The 19,303-nt window shown below is 38.3% G+C and overlaps 1 protein-coding gene across 2 annotated transcripts in view; it reads right to left on the bottom strand.

Annotated features, from left to right (window-relative positions):
- Positions 1-1,847: 1,847 nt before the first annotated feature.
- The window catches only part of GRAMD4 (GRAM domain containing 4), a 75,407-nt gene continuing 57,951 nt past the window's right edge, over positions 1,848-19,303 (bottom strand). The window contains exons 9-19 of one of the 2 annotated variants that reach the window (XM_040062400.1): positions 18,489-18,580; positions 17,525-17,573; positions 16,624-16,695; positions 15,278-15,321; positions 15,069-15,178; positions 13,709-13,863; positions 9,810-9,957; positions 9,258-9,351; positions 8,108-8,192; positions 6,330-6,398; positions 1,848-5,783 (exon numbers count right to left, since the gene is read on the bottom strand). In XM_040062400.1, the coding sequence (XP_039918334.1) occupies positions 5,682-5,783; positions 6,330-6,398; positions 8,108-8,192; positions 9,258-9,351; positions 9,810-9,957; positions 13,709-13,863; positions 15,069-15,178; positions 15,278-15,321; positions 16,624-16,695; positions 17,525-17,573; positions 18,489-18,580 (1,020 nt within the window). In that variant the 3' untranslated portion in view covers positions 1,848-5,681. The remainder of the gene's footprint in view (positions 5,784-6,329; positions 6,399-8,107; positions 8,193-9,257; positions 9,352-9,809; positions 9,958-13,708; positions 13,864-15,068; positions 15,179-15,277; positions 15,322-16,623; positions 16,696-17,524; positions 17,574-18,488; positions 18,581-19,303) is intronic. The other variant, XM_040062401.1, reaches the window with a different exon arrangement.

Raw genomic sequence — 19,303 nt, 5'->3', positions numbered from 1 at the left:
ATATGGCAACAAAAAACCCCTCAGCTTCATCAAGCTGAATGCTGTAACTGCCCTTTACCATTAAGCCAGGACTGCACAAGGCCATGCCTTGCTCACGTGCACTAAGACACCGTGTATGGGTGACAACGCAGACTGTGGCAGGAAAACCTTTCTGCAGCGGGAATTGGAGTTACAGGAAGAGCAGGTGAACAGCTCGTTCAACACAATTCTAGGTTTTTCATGGGCTGCTAAACTGACCTTGACACAGCAAGCACTGTTGTCAGGAACACCATGTCCCCCTACACACGCACCATGGAGTCTACAGCCAAAACCAGACTTTCAGGCTTCCCATTTTCCTTCCACAAGGCTTCAGGCAGGTGGGATTGAATCCAACCTCTGCAAGTACTGTTGCAGGTGCAACTCTTGTACAAATATTTAACAAAAAACACATTAAAGGAGTACAAGAGGGAAGTAAAGTATACTCTGAACAAGTTAAGTATTGTGAGAACACTTAAAATACCAGCATTAAAACACCATTAAATCACCAGCTGCACTGCTGCCACCAGAAAAAAACTAAATATTGAGCTAAGGAGAGCAGCACACAGTCAGGTGTGGATGATCCATCCCAGACTGATCTATTTCAGTCGAGCCAAACACAGAAAGGAGCATTGTGGAGACAAACCAACAGGTCTGGATTAGATGACCGGTAGCTCAGTCCCAGGATTGGAGAATGCTGCGGAAGCAGTGGGACAGCTTCCCTGGAACACAGCAGGGATGAGGGAGCCAGCAGGGTTGTCCTAGGTTACAATGTAAGATGTGCCCAAAGTATGTATTCTACCACCATCTACATGAAATGTTGAAACTAAGTTGGGCACTGTTTCCCTTGCCCCTCCCTCCAGACTATCTTCTGTTAATGGCCCATCAATGCCCTGCTGCATGACTCATAGATAACTCCCTCCAGGAGCTATCTCTGTTTAATGGGCAATCAAGGACCCATTGCAAGGCTCATAGATGATATCAGCCCATTGTGAGATGCTTTGCCCAGGGGGAGGAGCCAACCATTCCCACCTGGATAGAATCTGGGATTTGGGACAGCACAGGCAGCCTTACCCACTGGATTCCCAGAGGACATTAGCCACCAGACCTTTCTATGGGATCACTGCTTCAGCAAGACCACTTCATCTGGACTGCTACCACCACCACAGGGTATCAGGTTGTATTCTGACTCTGTCAGTGATCTTTTGTACTACTGCATTTTTTTTTTTCTCCTACTAAATTGTTTTTTCTGACTTAGAGTCTCTAGCTGGTTTTACAAGCCAGCACAAAGGTACAGGTGACACAAAGGCACAGCACTGCAGGGTGGGCTGGTGTGAACAGAGAGCTGAGGCTGCATAACAGCTGTTCCTGATTAGGGAATGCTGCTGCCAAGCACAGCCCCCCACACACCCTCAGGATTGAAAAGGGCTTATCCTTACCTCCACTGCCCACCTGCAGCACAGTGGCATGGAGCTCTGGCTGACAGGAGTTCATACTCCTCCTAACAGTCTCGTGTCATCCATGCCCTCCTGCAGTGGCACCTTAGTAATCACTGCTTGCTTTTTCATGCATTAAATTAACCATGTAACCATAGAACGACTGATGTACTCACAGAAAAGATCTAACCAAAAACATACATACACTCTCCAATAAAGTAATGGAATTATTTAAAATAAAATTCAAGTTCCTTGGGCTTCAAAAGCAGTAACACCCACCCACCTCCCCTCCCAGAGATGGACCTGTGGCTCTGAATCTGGCAAAAAAACACTAACTCGCTTCGTTCCAAGAAATCAGCTGTAGTTTTGATAGATAACTGAATTTTGCAAGAAGCATTAGCACAAAGCATTTTTAGGTTTATTTAAATAAAAATTATAATTTATACAAGACTTTTTAAACAAACAAGATTTTCTTAAAAAACGTACAGGGCAAATAATTTCATTATTTCAATTATTCATACAGTATAAGTCTTCTGTCAAACAAAAGTTACACTGATAATGAATTATTTACAATTTCAAAATATAGACTCAAACTTCAGACATAAAAATTTTAACATCCATTATATTTCAATGATTATTAGAAATTAAACATCTGCCAAAATGTACAGAGTTCAATAAAAACTACCGATGTTTTCAAACAGGTTTAAGTAGGCAAAAAACAGGTACATCCTTTCACCTCTTCATAGTCGAGTAAAATTCCTTTTTTCTTTGTTTGCAGAACGAGGGTAGAATTTTGCTGCTGGCATCCTGTGTGATGTTGCTACTAATAAATCGCTTGTTTCATTCAATCTTGCCTCACAAAAGCTACAGTGCACAGAAAGGCATGATTTCATATTTCAGCTTGTTTTGCTTTTGAATTTAAATGGTCAGTGATAAAGAATTAGTCAGTTTTCATCTCCCTTTTGTTCACTGTCTTTAAAAGGGACTCAAACTAACCAACAAACTTCTAAAGAAGTTAAATCCAAATTACACGTGAATGATCCAGACATCCACAGACATGAACAGAACTGCAAATATAAACAGCAATCAGATAGACAGAATGACAAGAACATCACTTTCAGCTATTTAGAAGCACTTTACATTAAGTGTTCCGACCCAGCCTGTTTCTGAAGTGCACCAGGCTGTACCGCAAAACTAAATAGGAAGATTGGAATTTAAGGTGAGAGGTTCAGTGTAATCACACAAGTCAAGTATACATTCACTCACTGCCCATCCCCTCCTGCCCTCCAGACGTGAGAGGGTGCAGCAGGAGATGAGCGTGAGTAAACACACAAAGTTTAACTTCAGTCTCTGAAGTCACGGACACCATGGGAGCAGCTGACTTGCAGGGACACCGGATAACCCAATGTAAAGTGAAATTTGCAAAATATGTACACAGATGTCTGTCAATTATATTACAACTCTATTAAAAAAAAAAAAAAAAAAAAAAAAAAAAGGAAGAAATCCAGTCTTTTCTCTATATTACAACCAATGTTGCATTGCAGTTTGCACTAGGTTTGCTGCTTTAAGAATCATTAACTTTTCAGTTCACACTGTAAAGTGCGGATTCATTTCAAACATCAGCACATTAAATTTTATAAGACATTTCTAATTTCTTCATTCAGAAAATAAATTTTAAGAGTATGTTGTACACATGAGGCATTTCAGTCTGGGAAAAGGATAATGCTATCTCTTCTCCCTCACCAAAGCCTAGGTATGGTGGTTAATTGTCCTGGCACCATCAGTATAGATTCTATAGCTCCTCCAGGAACCAGAATCTAGGACAACCCCGTACATGAGGGTCAACCAGTGAAGGGTGGGAGGGGGAGGAGGTAATATAAGTGCAAGTCAACTGATTTCCTACTGAAACTGCTGTTACGATCAGAGTGAAGGTATAAATTACACTTGAAAAATGATACAAAAATAAGAAAAAGAGCATGCTCTCTGTAAAAAATATAGTTTTCTGTTTCTTCAAAAAAAAAAAAAAAAAGATAACCTTAAAACACACCCAAGGGATATTTTTTTCTTAAGACAAAATGAATGATTCTGATTAAGATTTATATAACATTAAGCCATTTTAATGCCTATTTCTTAGCCACACTTGCTATTCAAGGAAGATTCTAGAAAGAAAAGCCAAATTATAATATGTAGCAATTACAAAAAGGATGTTAACTGATTTTAAAGTAGTTTTGATGAGAAACATCTAAGATCAAGAATTTTTACTTAAACATATAACCTGAATGCGTAAAATTGTGAAAGCATAAACTGTCAATCTACATCCACTTTAAATGGTGGCAAAATGGATTTCCCACCAGCTTCACTTATATTTGAAGTTTCCAGGCCCTGAGTTACAGCATACCAACAGTGGTGTTAGAAATGCACCCATTTTTCAGGTTATGTAGAGACATGTTCAAGTGCTACTCTGAAGTGAGAACTTGAAAATTGCCGTTTAGCCACTACAGTGGTTTCTACCCTGTTCTTGCTTACATTTCCACCCAGGGCACACCCCCATCAGTGTCTCACTTTACAATACTCAACCAAATTATGGCATTCAACGGTACTTCTTCATACAAAATTTGTATTAAGTTCTTATATCCTACCTCTTCGTGGACAGACTAAAATAAGGTTTGCACAGCTTGACCTCCACCTTCTTCATTACGCCTGCATTCATTGACACACTTCAATTTAAAACTGTGCTAAGAGTTAAACACGCCCTTTTGTGTTTGCTACTCCTCTCCCACCTTCATTTTACCCCTTTCCTCACAAAGAAAGGAAAGTCCTGTTTAAAAAAACAGAGAAAAAAAAAATTAAATGAAGTCCCATTTTCACATAAGAATCTGCATCTCCATTGTGTTTTTTTAGGACTGTTCATATAATGTCTTGAGACATCCATACTACTCAACTCAAAAGACATAGCAAAGGAAAAGACACTCAGGAAGGCTTGGCATAACTCCCATTGTGCTTTCATGAAAATGCAAATAAAATTCTAAACCTCTCAGATGAGTGCTATTATACAGAGTATAAAGGCTTTCCAATATTAAAGACAAAGGTCAATATGTGCTTTGCTGCTAGACAGGCCTGAGAGAGTTTAGAGGAGTGCAGCCTTCCTGTTTTACCTGGCAGTTTGCTTTAATTATTACTAAAATTTAATTCTGCAAGGGGGAAGACAGAAGCACACCAACGCTCCTCAAATTATGCTCTGAGAGGAACTAGTGCTTTCAGTTGCTATATTATAGCTTTTTTTTTTTTTTTTTATCACAAGATAACTCAAGGGAAGAGCCAAATTAAAAAAGGTCATATCTGAGTTTAGTTTAATTATTCCCACCTCCCCAACACAAAAAGCCTTCAAGTCTTTAATGCATTAACATACAAACGCCTTGTACATGCAACACGTACAACAGCTGAGCCCTTCTAGGACAAGTACCTACAGAAATGTAATTATAAGATGCCTAACATTTTAGGAACAACATTTGGGTGCCCTCTTTTATAAAAAGTATCTGCCTGCTTCCTTCCTCTTACTTTGGTTAATGAGTTAAGGAAGACAGAGCTACAAACTTTCTCCTCCAATTCACTGTACAATTTAAGTATCTCTATGCAGGAAAAAATTGAAGTTAACCAAACAAGTAAAACATTCTTCTGCAATGCAAAAATTAGCAAGGAGGAGTTATTTTAAATGCAGTTGTACATATGGAAATATTAAGGAGCTAATACTTCCCTGGTATTGTCATCAGTTTTAATAAAGGACCCAACTAAAAACTCCAAGCTGAAGAAGGAGACTTCAGGCTGCTGCAGTCATCATTCACATATCTCAGGGAAAAACAACTAAGATAAAGGGACAAATGTATCCCTAGTGACATCAGTGGAGATAAAGGGATCAATCTCTTACATAGTCAGGTCTCCAAGCATCTTCCCAGCTTTTAATGTCAGTAAATAAACATTAAAAGTGCTTAATGTGCAAGGCTAATAGTGATGATAGCACTTTCACTGTTTTCATTTGGTTTTTTTTTCTTTTTTACAAAAACCTTAAAAACAAACATGAAGGCATATATAAAATACACTTGGTTTATGTAACAGATAGAATATAAACCACCAGACAAGAAAAATTATTGCAAAATAGATGAGGATGTTCATTTTTTTCACTACCAAGTCATACAATAAGAAAGTTTCCTTTAGCTCTTTCAAGATAAGACATTAGCTTTCACTGCTGGATGATACAGATGTTATTTTCACGTATTGGCTGAAAATTGTCTCAAAAGCTTCATCTCTGTGTACCATGGCACCAAACACCAAAGGCTAAAGGATAGAAAAAACAACATCATGTCAGTTCAGAACAAAAAATAATTTCTTCTAGGTATATTTTTGTCAAGTCACTAGGAACATATTATTTGTACCAGAAATGCATTGACAAAGAAAATAATCCTTTTCTCTATTAAATCCTATGTGGCGTATTTTCTAATATTTTTCACTTCCTTAAAAACTTCATCTGAAGGTCAGGCCCTCTCACCTCAAAGCGTCCTCCCCACGGATATTCTCAAGCCAACAGCTTTCTGTTTCAGACTGCATAGCAGACTGCATGCTCCTGATGTAGGATGCTAGGGAAAATCTTTTTGAAGTGTTAAGAGTAAAACACTCCAGATGCAGTAGAACAAGATGAATATTTAATTCATTAAAATTCTGAAGACAAACATACTGAATAATAGACAAATGAATTAAAAAAAAGAAAAAAAAGCCAGCCACTGGCGTAAGGGGATAAAAAACCCTTTATGCTGGTGCTAACTAGAGGAGGAAAAGAAGGGTAAGAAATCCAACACATCAATCCAGATACAGCCAGCTACTTACTTTCTGTGTAGATGGTGTTGATACAGCAATACCCATCCCTGATCCCGGGAGAACAGAGAGCACTTTATACTAAAATAAACACACACAGACATAAGATATCTTCTGTACTGAACAACTGCAAAAGATATTGCAGAGGTTACACAATTCATCGCTGGCATGTCCTCCCAGCCACAACTAAGAGACCTCTACTAAAACCAGCATGAAGCCAGCTGCCATTCTCTGGAGTCACATTCTCCTGGACTCGCTCAGTACAGCTTCACCCAGACAGCCAGGACCCTCCTCTGCACTTCCTCCCACGAGCTGCAGCAATGCCCAGCCTGCTGTTACCAGCCCCAGTCCCAAAGTGAGCATCAGTCCTGCTCCAGCACCTGGGAGCTGACCCATCTGTGGTGCAGGGAACCGCAGGCAGCCGTGTGGGGTGGGCAGGGCACAGCCCAGCTCTGGGGGCTGTGAGATGGGCCTGTGGGCATCACCCACTGCTTCCCCTGCAGCTGACTTCCGTCCACTCTTTAGAGAACAGCAAGCAGATCAGAAAAAGCTTATTTTCCAAAATTAGATAGAAAGCAGGGTATCACAGAGTCATAGCACCTTTGAGATTGAAAAAGAGTGCCTTTGACTGAATGCCACCACATCAAATAAACTACAGCACCCAGTGCCATACATGGATTGCTTGCTTGTTTTTTTAGAAAGGAAGTCCATAAATATAAGAAGGAATACAGTTGGCTGAACTTGGGAGTGAGAAAGACACTCAAGTCAGACCTGGGTTTCCCACCTCCAAATAAAACCTGGCACAGTACATTTTTATGCTTGACTGCATGAACCCTGTCTCATCTTCATTCAAAACCCTCCACAGATGCAAAATAAACTTTATGGCAGTAAAGGCCTGTTGAACAACAAACCAGCATTACTTGAAGCATGATGTTTGAAATCCATTAATATGAATTATTAATTCCAGTAGGAATGTTCAATTTGAGCAAAAGCTGTCTGCTTTACAGACATGTCATAGAAATAGAAGGAATTAATTTGAAAATCTGGAGGTACTTATGCAGTAGTACACACCAGGCTGAGGGTGTTACTTTGCTCAACATGATTTAATCTGTGGTACAGGATGCAGCAAAAAGCAGGGGTGTCTGTGTTCAAGGTGAGGACAAGTTCAGAAAGCGTAAAAAAAAGTGATGTTAAAGGCCATAGAGAGTGATGCAAGGCACCAGTAAAGCCATTAGTAACCACAGGCTGATAAACCTCAACCAGAGGAAGGACAACACTGCCCTTTCTATGCTTCCAACCTTCCACTGCCTCTGCTAATGATGGGTCCCAACTAAACTCCAGCCCATCCCAGTCTGGCTATTCTAATGATCTACCTTTCTCCACTGACAACAATCCTGCCTCCCTCTGAGGCACCTACTTTTAAGATGGTGCATGAATCAATATCCACACCCAAAATGAAGTTAGTAATACACAATTCCTGCCACTAATAGATCTGCTTAAGACCTACAAAGCTCTGGTCAATAATGGAGTTAGTAAACAACATGACTAATTTAAAAGAAAATGCAGGAGTGTAAGGGTTTAGTAAACTAGTTTGTCTTCATGCTCATACCAAGTTTTCTTGTGCTGAGTCCAAAAAAGCACTTCTGGGAAACATTCATAATCAAAGAATTACATTTCACTTATACAAATTATCAGTGGCATGCTTTTTCAAAATAACAAAAGCACAAATGCAAAACATGACTAGCTGAACAGAAAACCAGTTTTCTGTCCTATTTACAACACCAACATACCTTCTGGATATCTGTTATGTCCGACAGCTTTATAACTTTATTTCTTTTTGATGAGCCAGATTTTGAGCTTTCAAAGCACAAATAACTGCAAACAAGAAAAGAAAATGCTCATTTTGATACAGTGTTTTAAAATAAATTTCTCAAATATACTCGTTTCTTCTGAAGTTTGAAATCTCATAGGTTAAAATAATTTTCAAAATAAAACAAAGACATGCAGTTCAGTTATGGCTCCAAATTTAGTGCAAACATTTGTAAGTTCTAGCAACTGGCTGGTGTCTGAAAGCCCAGAACATACAGTATGCATAGCCACACAAAAATTCTTGTATTTATATTACTGCAATGAATGGTTAAACCTGACAAGCATTTTAAAGACACACAAGGGACAGATATCCTTAAACAGTTGAAATACCAAATCTCAAAAGGCTTATACATCTTTCACCATCCTAAAAGAAGATTAATGAAAAACACTGCGTTAGTTTCATGTTATTGTGCTGCAGACAAAAGCTCAGATTTCTAAACACTGGAGAGTGGCCTCCATCACTAGGTGACACTGCATACAGATGAGCTTTACTGCCTTTCATTACACTCCAAAGGAACCTCAGTGCAAGACCCAAACAGTAATGACCATAGTTATTCTGTCCTGGGAGGCTGGGAGGTAAGAAGGAAATTTAAAAAAACAACCATTCATCCATAAAAATTTGAAACCGAGGCTTAATTTTCAGTTTTCTTTTTTGTTGCTGACATTTCAAGGAAGCTGTACATTCAGCTTGCTTTAAAACAACCCCAAACTAAGAATATTTGTCAAATAGCTGTTGATCACAATTTTCGAAGTACACCTAGGTTATGGTTTCTTTTCTAATATCTATACAGTTAGTATGTTATCCATATCAAGAACTGGAGCTACTAACAACTGTCTATATGGAGTTACTTTGCACTCCTATGCAAGCCTTTGCAAGGCAAAATCTCATCTCTTAAGTGTAGCCACACACCAGGTTCAGCTCTCCCTCTCCTATGATGCCTCCTTGAGGTTGCAAAGCACCTTGAAATGGCATTTTTGTTTCAAAACACTATTAAAGGATCCTTTTTAGATTCAAATGCTTTAATGTCTTGAATTTCCCTCCTAAGAAATGCATGGAGTGCAATGACTCACTTTTCTGTGACATAAAGAACTCCATTCCTGATGTAGTCTGTAGGCATCTTCCGATCTCTGTTAATCAAGCAACAGCGCCAGCCATTTTCACACACTGAAAAAGTTGTAACAAGAAATCTTACTTTAAGAAAAAGAGAGACTGGCACCATCTCCAACAGTCTCCTTACACAACAGAAAATACTGAATATTAAATTTTAGATACCTAAAATGGAAAGTGCTTAGAAAGAAAAGCCTAAATCAGATGTCCTAGACATCATCACATCTACTTTAACGCTCATTCGGGGGGAGGAAAAAAAAAAATCACCCAAACAATTTTTCCCTTTGACTACTGGATTTGCATAAGCATAAAAGGCACACCAGGCTGTGCACTCTTTCAAAGAGCTGCAAGAATATGGAATGAAAGAGACAATCTCCATTCATCCTAATTTAAAGCAAAACATTCAAATCAAAAGTTAGCACCTATACAATGCACAGAAAAAGAATTCAGCTTTTAACTATCCTTGTTTTTTTTACAAAACATTCAACTAATGTAGCCTTCCTGTGGCATGATACCTGGCAAAGGACGTTCATTGTCTGACAAGTTAAAAATTTCATGGAAATTTCCTCTCTTGGTAGTATGAAAACGACTTGTGTCTTCATCTTTGCTAATTCCAGTTGGGGCACTTGAGCCCACGTAACTCCTGGAGGCTGCTGTTTGAAGCTGCAGAAAAAGAAACACGATTCCAAAATCTGAGCAGTGACATTTAAGCTACATTCTCAAAAATAATTTAGCTAACTATTCTTTCTAAAAAAAAAAAAAAAAAAAAAAAAAAAAAAAAAATTCTGTAATGCAACAAGTTTCATTAACTACTTCCACAAATTAACTTTGGCTTTGGACTACTGCACTTTGCTGCTGCTAGAGCACAAGCTTCTAATCTCTAATATGGTACCTAAACATAACCTTTCAAAGTGTTGCCCTTTGATGGACACACTTTACTGGGGTGAAGCACATGGTGCTAAATGTACCTATCCTAAAATACCACTTTTCTACACTAAAGGCTATATCTCATTAGATACAGCAAACAGCTCCAATGATTGTAACTAGTGGGGCTGCTAACAAACAATATATTATCAGTACTTGGTTTGTCTTCAAGAGATGAACAAAGTATTTCTCAAAGAAGTTTAGAAAGAAAAAAGAAGAAAAAAAAAAGCTCTACACAGAACTGCATAAGCTCATTATGAATACAAATGCTGAAAATGAAAAGAAGTTTTCCACACTGATCCATACCTTTTCATGCCCTGACAGCTAGCAGGAAAAGAAACAAACAACACAAATGTGACAGTGACAAAAGAAAAAAAGTGAAATCTATTTAACAGTATAATACACAGAATAAAACATGAACCGAGTGGCACTGCAAGATCTTGCTCACAAACCAAGAGACTACACACAATGAACGCAATTAAAAAAGAGTTATGAGTGGTTAGAGCACACCAGTTTAATTTATTCAGGTTGCACTAGAATAATTGATCTTTCTTGTGCTTTGAAGTTGCACTGAATTTTGAGAGTGTTGACACATAAAACAAAATCTGAATGGTTGTCAGCATCCCTGGCAGGAAAAAAAAGTAGTATGGAGTTCCTGAAATCAAAGTACTTGAGTGAAATCTGCTTTTAAACAGAGCTCCTTAACCACTAGAGACTGCCCTGACAACAAGCCTTGCTTCTGGAAGGACAGCAGGCAGTTTCTTTTGGAAAGCTCGCCTGCACTTTTATTTTCATCTTGGTGGGGCAGCACATGATTACAAAAGCTGGCACTAGCAGCTTTGTTCTTAGCCCTACCACGCACATGCAGGTAAACAATTGGTAAACTGACAACATGGAAGTTCAGGACTAAGCTCTTCTTCTGTAAAGGCCCAATGCTGCTGAAGGCCAACCAGCCTTCAGCTGCTTTTTTATTACTTTGCACTAAATTGGCAGCACTCAACACTTCACAGGATTTACACACTAAGAAATTCAAAGCAAATGAAAACATGTGAACTGCATCTGCTAACTAGAAACCAGACTGACAAAACAGGCACAGCAGAGGGCTTTTGCCTTTTTAGGGTACCTGTAAGATAATGATTCCTCAGGGGAAAAAAGTAAGGTAAGTTAACATGGAAAGCAAATGGCTGATGGTAATTAATACTGCCTCACTTCTGCGATGCTGAGTCCCTGGAACCAAAGAAAATAACAGCTTATTGAACAATCTGTGCAACTAAGGATGAAAAGACTTTTCTGAAGGCCTTCTTAGACAAGCTATTTGGCTGGACATGCACACAACCAGGGGAAGCCCCACGGCCCAAAACATAAAAATGATCAGAGCAAAAGGTCTAATACTTTTTGTGATGGAGTAAGAACTATTTCTGCTCTCTGCTACACTGCTTCCTACCTACCTGTTACATAAAGAGATTTAAAAAATGGAGCTTAAACTTCAGTACCATTCACCTCTGGAGGCTGAAAATGTGAGTAGTTCTGCCCATACTTCTAGTCCTGCCTAACACACGCATATGTTTCCTTTTACCACTCAGGCTTGAGACAACCAATGGCAAATTACTAAGAGAAAAGTGGTTTGATAAGCCTTAAATCTAACTGGCAGTGATTGGATTTGTAATACTGGGAGAGTCCTGATTGTGTAAAAACATCGCCAACAACCTGGAAGTATTCCTTTTCACTTGATCTGTCATCAGCTTTTAACATACAACCTTTACCCATCAGATACTGTTGTCAGGACTGTTCTCTAAGGACACAAGGTCAAAGTGTTGGTACAGGTGATTAATATTGCATTGTGTCTAAGTTTACTCTGCCCTCTATGCAGTTTAATGATAAGAAGCCGAAGCAAATGCACACATGCTGGCACTACATGCTTTCGGGCTCTGCCTTTTCTATGAAAAAAAAAATGAAAAACCCTCCTTGGTTTTTACGTTTTAGTACAAAAATCTGTTTTTCATACTATGAGGTTTGCAGGAATCTCTCAAGGGGTAAAGCTTCTCTAAAATTACTGAGATCAAGTTGTTTTCAAAGACATTTGGAAGCAGGTAATGCAGTCCTGCACATCCTCTCCAGGAAGACAAGCCAAGGCCACCGAGCCAGACCTGGTAGTACAAAAGTCCTGTCTCTACTTGCAAAACTAAAGTCATGAAGAAAAGCCAAAAGAAAAACTTGCTCTCTACATTTATGGACTCAAGTTCAGTGATTCAGAAACCTTACACCTCTAAGGCAGATTACAGAGACCTAGCAAGATGGTGTCACAACTACCAGAGTATGTCAAAGATAACCTGTGTGAGAAGCACAAAAACTTTTAAGATCATCTTCTGGAAGCAAGACAAATACAGGCCACAGATGGTTTCAACCAAGCGCTTATTTACTCATCTCGTTCCTTGGAAAACAGGAACAGAAGACTCACTTTCTGTAATAGACTATCCTTGTCCACTTCCTTCTGAAATAGTCAATTGTGCTGCAGTTATTTTACCACCCTCTGCTCCACCTTCCCCAAGCCCCACATCTCTTCTTAACTATGAGGGTTCATGTGCTTATCCCTTCTGCTCTCTAGTTGTAAACCAAGCTGAATTACTGCTCGGTACTGTGCATTGCTGACAGTACTCAGAAACTCCATGAATGCAATTAGATATTGTGCTAAGAGGCATTAAGCAAATGCTAAAATGGGATTAGACTCAAGATTTACTACAACTTACAATTTTTAAACTAATAAACATTGACAAATCCAGGGATATGGAAAAACCTGATTCGGTTACCATGTCAGGCCCAAAACAATTTACCAAGATGCACAAAACACAATACTTAGTGATTTAACTGTGATATTTTAACAAAAAGAAAATGTACTGTTAGAGTTTGAACGTGGTGAAGTCATTTATGACCACTCTGCTAAAAGGCCACCTAATACAAATAACTATGAGACATAATATCTAAATATGTAAACTATTTACTACATTTGTTAATGATTATCCCATTAGTAAGCTGCATATTATACTCAAGCCTTTATTTTTTAACTGTACTTCAATTTACCTAAGTATGTGAATTTCCACTGAAAAAGAACATCTAGAGAATGATAGAGAAAGTGGATACAAAAAGACTGTATTTGACAACAGAATTACACATAATGTATGTTAAAGAAATTGGTATGAATATGGATGGTGTTATATTTGTGTGTTTAGCCCCATGATTCACAGTATATCCACACATACAGACGCTATTTTTGATAACTGATTCCTTTCATACAAGAAACAGAATCCATACAAGAACCGTGAATGTTGAAAATAATAAAAAAATGGATATTACAGTCAACTAACATTGATTGTAAGGATTTAATTAACTGTCTCTTTAATGTGCTCTAGTCACTGGAGAAAAGGAAAAGGGAGAAAGGGATCTGATTTTCAGAGGCTGAGAACATAGGCACAAAAAGATTCATTACCCTTACCCTTCTCGACACGGTCGCATTAGATCTTTCTTTGAGCTGAGGATCTGTCAGGAGACTTATCCAGATGATATAAGGAGTATCATACTTAGCTCTTAGTCTGGGGCATCGTTTGAAGATAAAATCAATAAGGAAAAATTTGATCCCAGCATAGAGTCCTGAAAAAAACGTCACTTCAGTTTGAATGCTGAAGAGGCATTAAGAACATCACAGTTTTGATCATATTTTCCAAAGTTCACAAATGAAACCAAATTCTGTATATGTAGTCACAGTGTTAAAACCATTCTCCTGGGTTTACTATTTTGATTCCTCTTCCAACACTAGATTTTTTTTTTCTTTCCTTCCCATCCTCAGCTCTTTTAAACATTTACATAACCACTATTATGCAGAAGAACATTTGAATAATTCAAACATATGTTCCTTATTACCAGAAGCATTCTGAAAACATGATATACTAGCAAAACAAAAAACACACCAGAGCATTCAACTATGCAGTTCCTGCAAGAATTTTAATGGCAACAGAGGGCTCTCACGTACTACATAAGACTCTATCTTCCAGTCCCAACTCTCGTCTTATGCAAGTTACTTCCTTGCATTCTGCCATTCAAAATGGGCTTAAAATACTTTCTCAAAACTTTACTGAGAGCAATTCAGATCTCCTAAGAGTCAAACAATTATTCCTCACACATCTAAATTCAATTGCTGTGTCAAGCAAACCTACATTTATGTTCTAGCTAACAAAATTTGAAGTTCGGTGCCACTAAAAGTAATACTCATTTGGTTATATCATTACTTTCATGAAAAAAATAGTTCTTGGTTCACGGAACAGGGCTTCAAACTTAGCAAAAGGAGTCTCATGATGTAGTGAGAACCCTTTTCTCAGTTTCCAGCTGAGACTGAGTATCTGTAACAGACTCACAGTAGTCTGTTCATTTTGTCCAGCAAATCCTCCAAGTTTACCAGGAAACCCACTAAATCTTTTAGGGTTTTTTATCATTGTCATTTTCATGCCTCCTGTGTCATGCCACATATTTCATTTACAAGGATGTATGAGCAAAAAACCCTCAACATATAGGATTTTCCAGAAGTCTTAGAGCTGACAGTCTGAAAAGTTCTGCTAACAGCTCATCATAGACTTCTCTTCAAGAAGCAAAAGCATTATCCAGTTTTTTCTATTATACAGAGATGGTTTTCAAAATGGTCATGACAAATGATGCCAAGCACAATGAAAATACTTAAAAACACTGCATAATTTATTAATGCAGGTTTTCTGTCTTAAACTCTAAAATTCTCCCTCTACAGATCATGTAAGTTTTAACCATTAAGTCTAGACTGTAACAGGTGAATTATTTATTGTGTTTACCCAATGCAAGCCCAAGAATCCTGTAGGGCAAAACGCAGGATGCAATAAAAGCTGCCCATAAAGCAATGTAGAGCTTCTGTGTTATTTCTGGCTGGACCCACATGAATAAGCTGAAAACAAAAAAAGAAACAAAATTTTATTACCAGTGTTACAGATATCAGTCAAGTCTTGTTTTAAAAGGGAAGAAAATCTGACGTCAGATAACTTACTTTTTGAATTTTTCCAGTATGTCTGCCATCTTGCCAAAAAGGTTCTAAATAAGAAGCAAGAGAATTAAAACCAAGTCCTGCTTTGTTTTGGGTTTTTTTGTCCACATAATGAAAACAAATAGCTTTCTGACTTTGTTGGTAAGCAATTCCCAGAAGTGGGTTTTTTTTAAACTAATTTTTGTCCATTAATATACTTCACAACTGAGTAAATATAGAACAGAATAGCAATACTTGATGACTTCCATCTCATTTAACCTTGCTCTGTAACTTGTGACTGATCAAGAAACTATTTGATCCCACTGTCATGACTGGAAAGCATTTACATTACTGCAAGTATTTTAAATTCAGACATCAATCTAAGAGTAAAGAGCTTCTGTTAGAAGGTAACAAAATGGAAGGTTTCTTCACACATTTTGAGTGCTGAAATTTCAGGAAGTGGTAACTGAGTTAATTAAAAGGACTATTAATTTCTTGAAAACAGACCATTACAGGTTTTATAATAAAACATTGGAGACAGCAGATTTCAAGTAATTCCAACAAATGGTGATGCAACTGACCCCTGCTCAGGACTCAGGCCATATTCTCTGACAAATCCTTACTGCCAGAACACCTGAAAATTTCACGTTCCCAATAAATTTCCAAAGGTGTTCATATAAACATATGCACCACCCCCAGCAGAAGGAAGGAGCTAAGCATTCACAGTTAGTAAAGGAAGGTTAAACCCCTTTTGACAGCAGCACATCATCAGGCCACGGCACAAGGCTGCATTTCAACTGGATGGTGCAGTCACTCAGCTGCTACCTCATCCAACTCATGGAGCTGTGAAAAAACTTTCCTTCAGCCTCTCTCACACCAGCAGATTTCAAGGCTTGGAGAGGGTGGAGCTTTTTAAAACATGCTATTTTTGCGATGCAGTGCAAACTGTTGAATTAACACAGCTAAACAGACCACAGCCTTCAGCTAAATCTTAGAGGAACAGAATCTCCTACAACAGTTTTATGACTAGGAGATTTGGGATATGGATCCACACTCCACTACATTTTTAAGATTCACAATCTACATTGTTAGAAGCTTATATGCATATATAAGGTAGAAAACTGTGAGAAGTTGCTTCTGTTCCCCTCCAGAGCTTGCTCAGAGCTGCAGTCAGAGAACCTCAACCCATTCTCTAAAGCGTAACGCTATTTTCAGGAATCTTACTGAGATCTCCACTGCTCACAGGTGGAGAAAAGGAAAGTATTTCCTCTATAAGCATTTGTTTTTGCATGCAGCGTAACAGCCTCCTTTGACCACCTGGACTATGAACCCCCTTGTTCCTAAGGAGGCAGCCGAGAGCAGCCCAGTACCTGCGCCTTCTGAGCCACGTCGAGAACAAGCTGAAACTTCTCAGACACGGTCAGGTCCTCTTTTGGGTTCTCCTTAGGCAAGAAAGAGACAATCCATTGATGTGCAGCTCAGACAAAACGTATTTTACAAACCTTGTCAGAACAAGGTGACCCCTCAACATTCTTGGCGGCACTCATCTCACTTGTAGTAGTCTCTACATTTACCATTTTCCTCCCTTGTTTCAGATCTACTTTTTATGTCCTTCGTTGCTGGTTATTTTTAGTTTTCAATGCTTTGGGGGGCTCTGGGGAGATTTTATCATTCCCTACAACTATCTGAAAGGAGGTTGGAATGAAGTGGGGATCAGTTTTCTCTCTCGAGTAATAAATGACAGATCAAGAGGAAATGGCCTCAAACTCTGCCAAGGGAGAAGTAGATTGGCTATTCAGAAAAATGCGCTCATTAAAAGAGTTGTCGAGCCTCAAAACAGGCTGCCCAGGGAAGTGCAGTCACTACACCTGGAAGTATTTAAATGACATTTGGATCTGTCACTTAGGGACGTACCTGAACCCAGTGATGTGGCTGGCAATGCTAAACTAACAGATGGACTTGATGTTCTTAAAGAAAACAGAATGCAAGACTTCTTGAAGATGCCACAGCACCTAATGTGTCCCAAGCTGATACATTAAAATTCATTTCAGAAAGGTGTCTTAAGTTTGGGATATTTTAGGGTGAAACATCTGAACCTAAGAGTGCTGTTAGTAAAGACTTTTAAATTACTAGACAAAATTAAAAAAATGGCAGTGTCTTCACTCGCAGCTTGCTCTTCCTTCCTTTCCAATTACCCACACAAACACAGAGGAAGGTTTAAAGGTGCAATTTTTTTTGCAGGCATACAGGTGAAGCTGATCAAAGACCTACCATCTGTTCAGAAACTTCAGGCACAATACTCCACTGTATTCTCCAACCCCTAGAAATGATGGAAATAGTTAAAGAGAGCAAGAACTCCATCCATCAACATGGATCATTTGTAAAAGGTTAAAAAGCAATTTTCTGCAATAAGCATTTATGGCTTAAAAGTAAATAATATAATCCCCAAATTAACAAAGAAACCATAACATAATAGAACCATAACTGGCCAACAACAGCCAGCACTAAAAATATTAATTAAGTAGATACTGAACAGAATCACTGCTTGTGGGTTTTACAAAAGAAAGTTAATGGTGTGCATGTACTACAGGATTAGGAATATTTTTCTCTTATTTTTTCATGTGAAGAAAATTACATCAACCTACTCAGAAGCCTATTTGCTACCAGCAATTTTCAGTGAATACAATGTCAAACAGAAAATATCAATTAAGAAGTCAGAACATTATTTTACAATATGCACATTAAGGTCCTGTATACCATTTTAAGGTGCATTAGGGAAAAAAAAAAAAACAAACAAAAAACACCACCCCAGACTTAATTTTTAGAAGAGGCTGAAATTTACAAATGGAAGATACTTTGGGTAAAGTATGTCAAGAGCCATGCAAAGAGGCAAAACTGCCATTTTAGGCCTAAGTGAACATTCTCTGCTGGGAAATCAGCAAGCTTCAATATGGAAGGTGATGTTCTTCAAGTACTCTAAATATCGCAAAATTAGAAATATTAGAAATATTAGAATTTTAGTGTACAGCAGGATTTGTCTGAGAGCATGCAACATTGTTTATTATAACCCATGCTAAAAGATTATAGAAACTGGGCAATGACACTAAGAATATTAGAGTTTGAATTTCACTGTGTTAAAAGTAACTCACAATATTAGAAAAGACAGCAGTTTACAACAAAACATCTTTCAAACAAAGCATTACTTTAGAGAGTAATCTAGTATTTATGCAAATACCTGGCTATGAGGTAATTTAGGGATAACCTCAAAATTGCTAAAAATAAGAACATAGGAATGGCCCAGCCATGCCATACAGCATTCATGTAAATCTGCAGATTAAGAAGAAAAAACAGAGATGCGGATTACAAACTGGGATACAGTGAGTTATATGAAATACCACTTCCCACTCTGCTGTTGGGCTCAGAATCATGCAATTCATATTAAAAAAAAATAATGAATTTTAGCCACTCCTTGACTGACAATGGCCCTTGCACTCAGGAATGCAAAGTCAAAACTAAGAATGAACCAAATCTCCAAAGATGGCACTTAACTAGTTCTCAGCTGCCTCAGAGTATTGAGTATTTTCAACACTACAATTACTTGAAGAGGTAGGAGGTAAAAAAAGGAAGTAAACCCTCAAGTCTGTGAATCTGCTACATGACCATGATATGATCAGCAATGGCACAGAAGCCATGGCTGGGCAACAGGATAAACTCTCACTCTTATTACTTCAGGTCAATTAAATTCCAAGTCTTTACCAAGACTAAAAAAATTGCAGGCAAACAGGTTTTCTTTTATGTAAAAAGTACAAACACAAAGAGCTTCAAAAGGTGTTCTGTTCCCAGCTTCTGAAAACAGACTACAGCCTCTCCATGAGAGACACTAGGGTTTTCACTGACAACCCTGAAGTGAAACATTGCTCTGGCTCCTAGGTCCCAGAGCTGTCAAAAAAACCCAGCTCAAGTTTCTTATTTCAGCTTTTACCTGAAAAATGGGCTTACCAGGTGAGGCAAGACAAAAATCAGCAGATATGGAGAAGGGACAGACAGAGG

The sequence above is a fragment of the Hirundo rustica genome, chromosome 4 (assembly GCF_015227805.2).
Source record: "Hirundo rustica isolate bHirRus1 chromosome 4, bHirRus1.pri.v3, whole genome shotgun sequence".
Lineage (NCBI taxonomy): Eukaryota > Metazoa > Chordata > Aves > Passeriformes > Hirundinidae > Hirundo > Hirundo rustica.
Note: the sequence above shows the minus strand (reverse complement) of the source record. Positions and strands in the feature narration are given on the sequence as shown.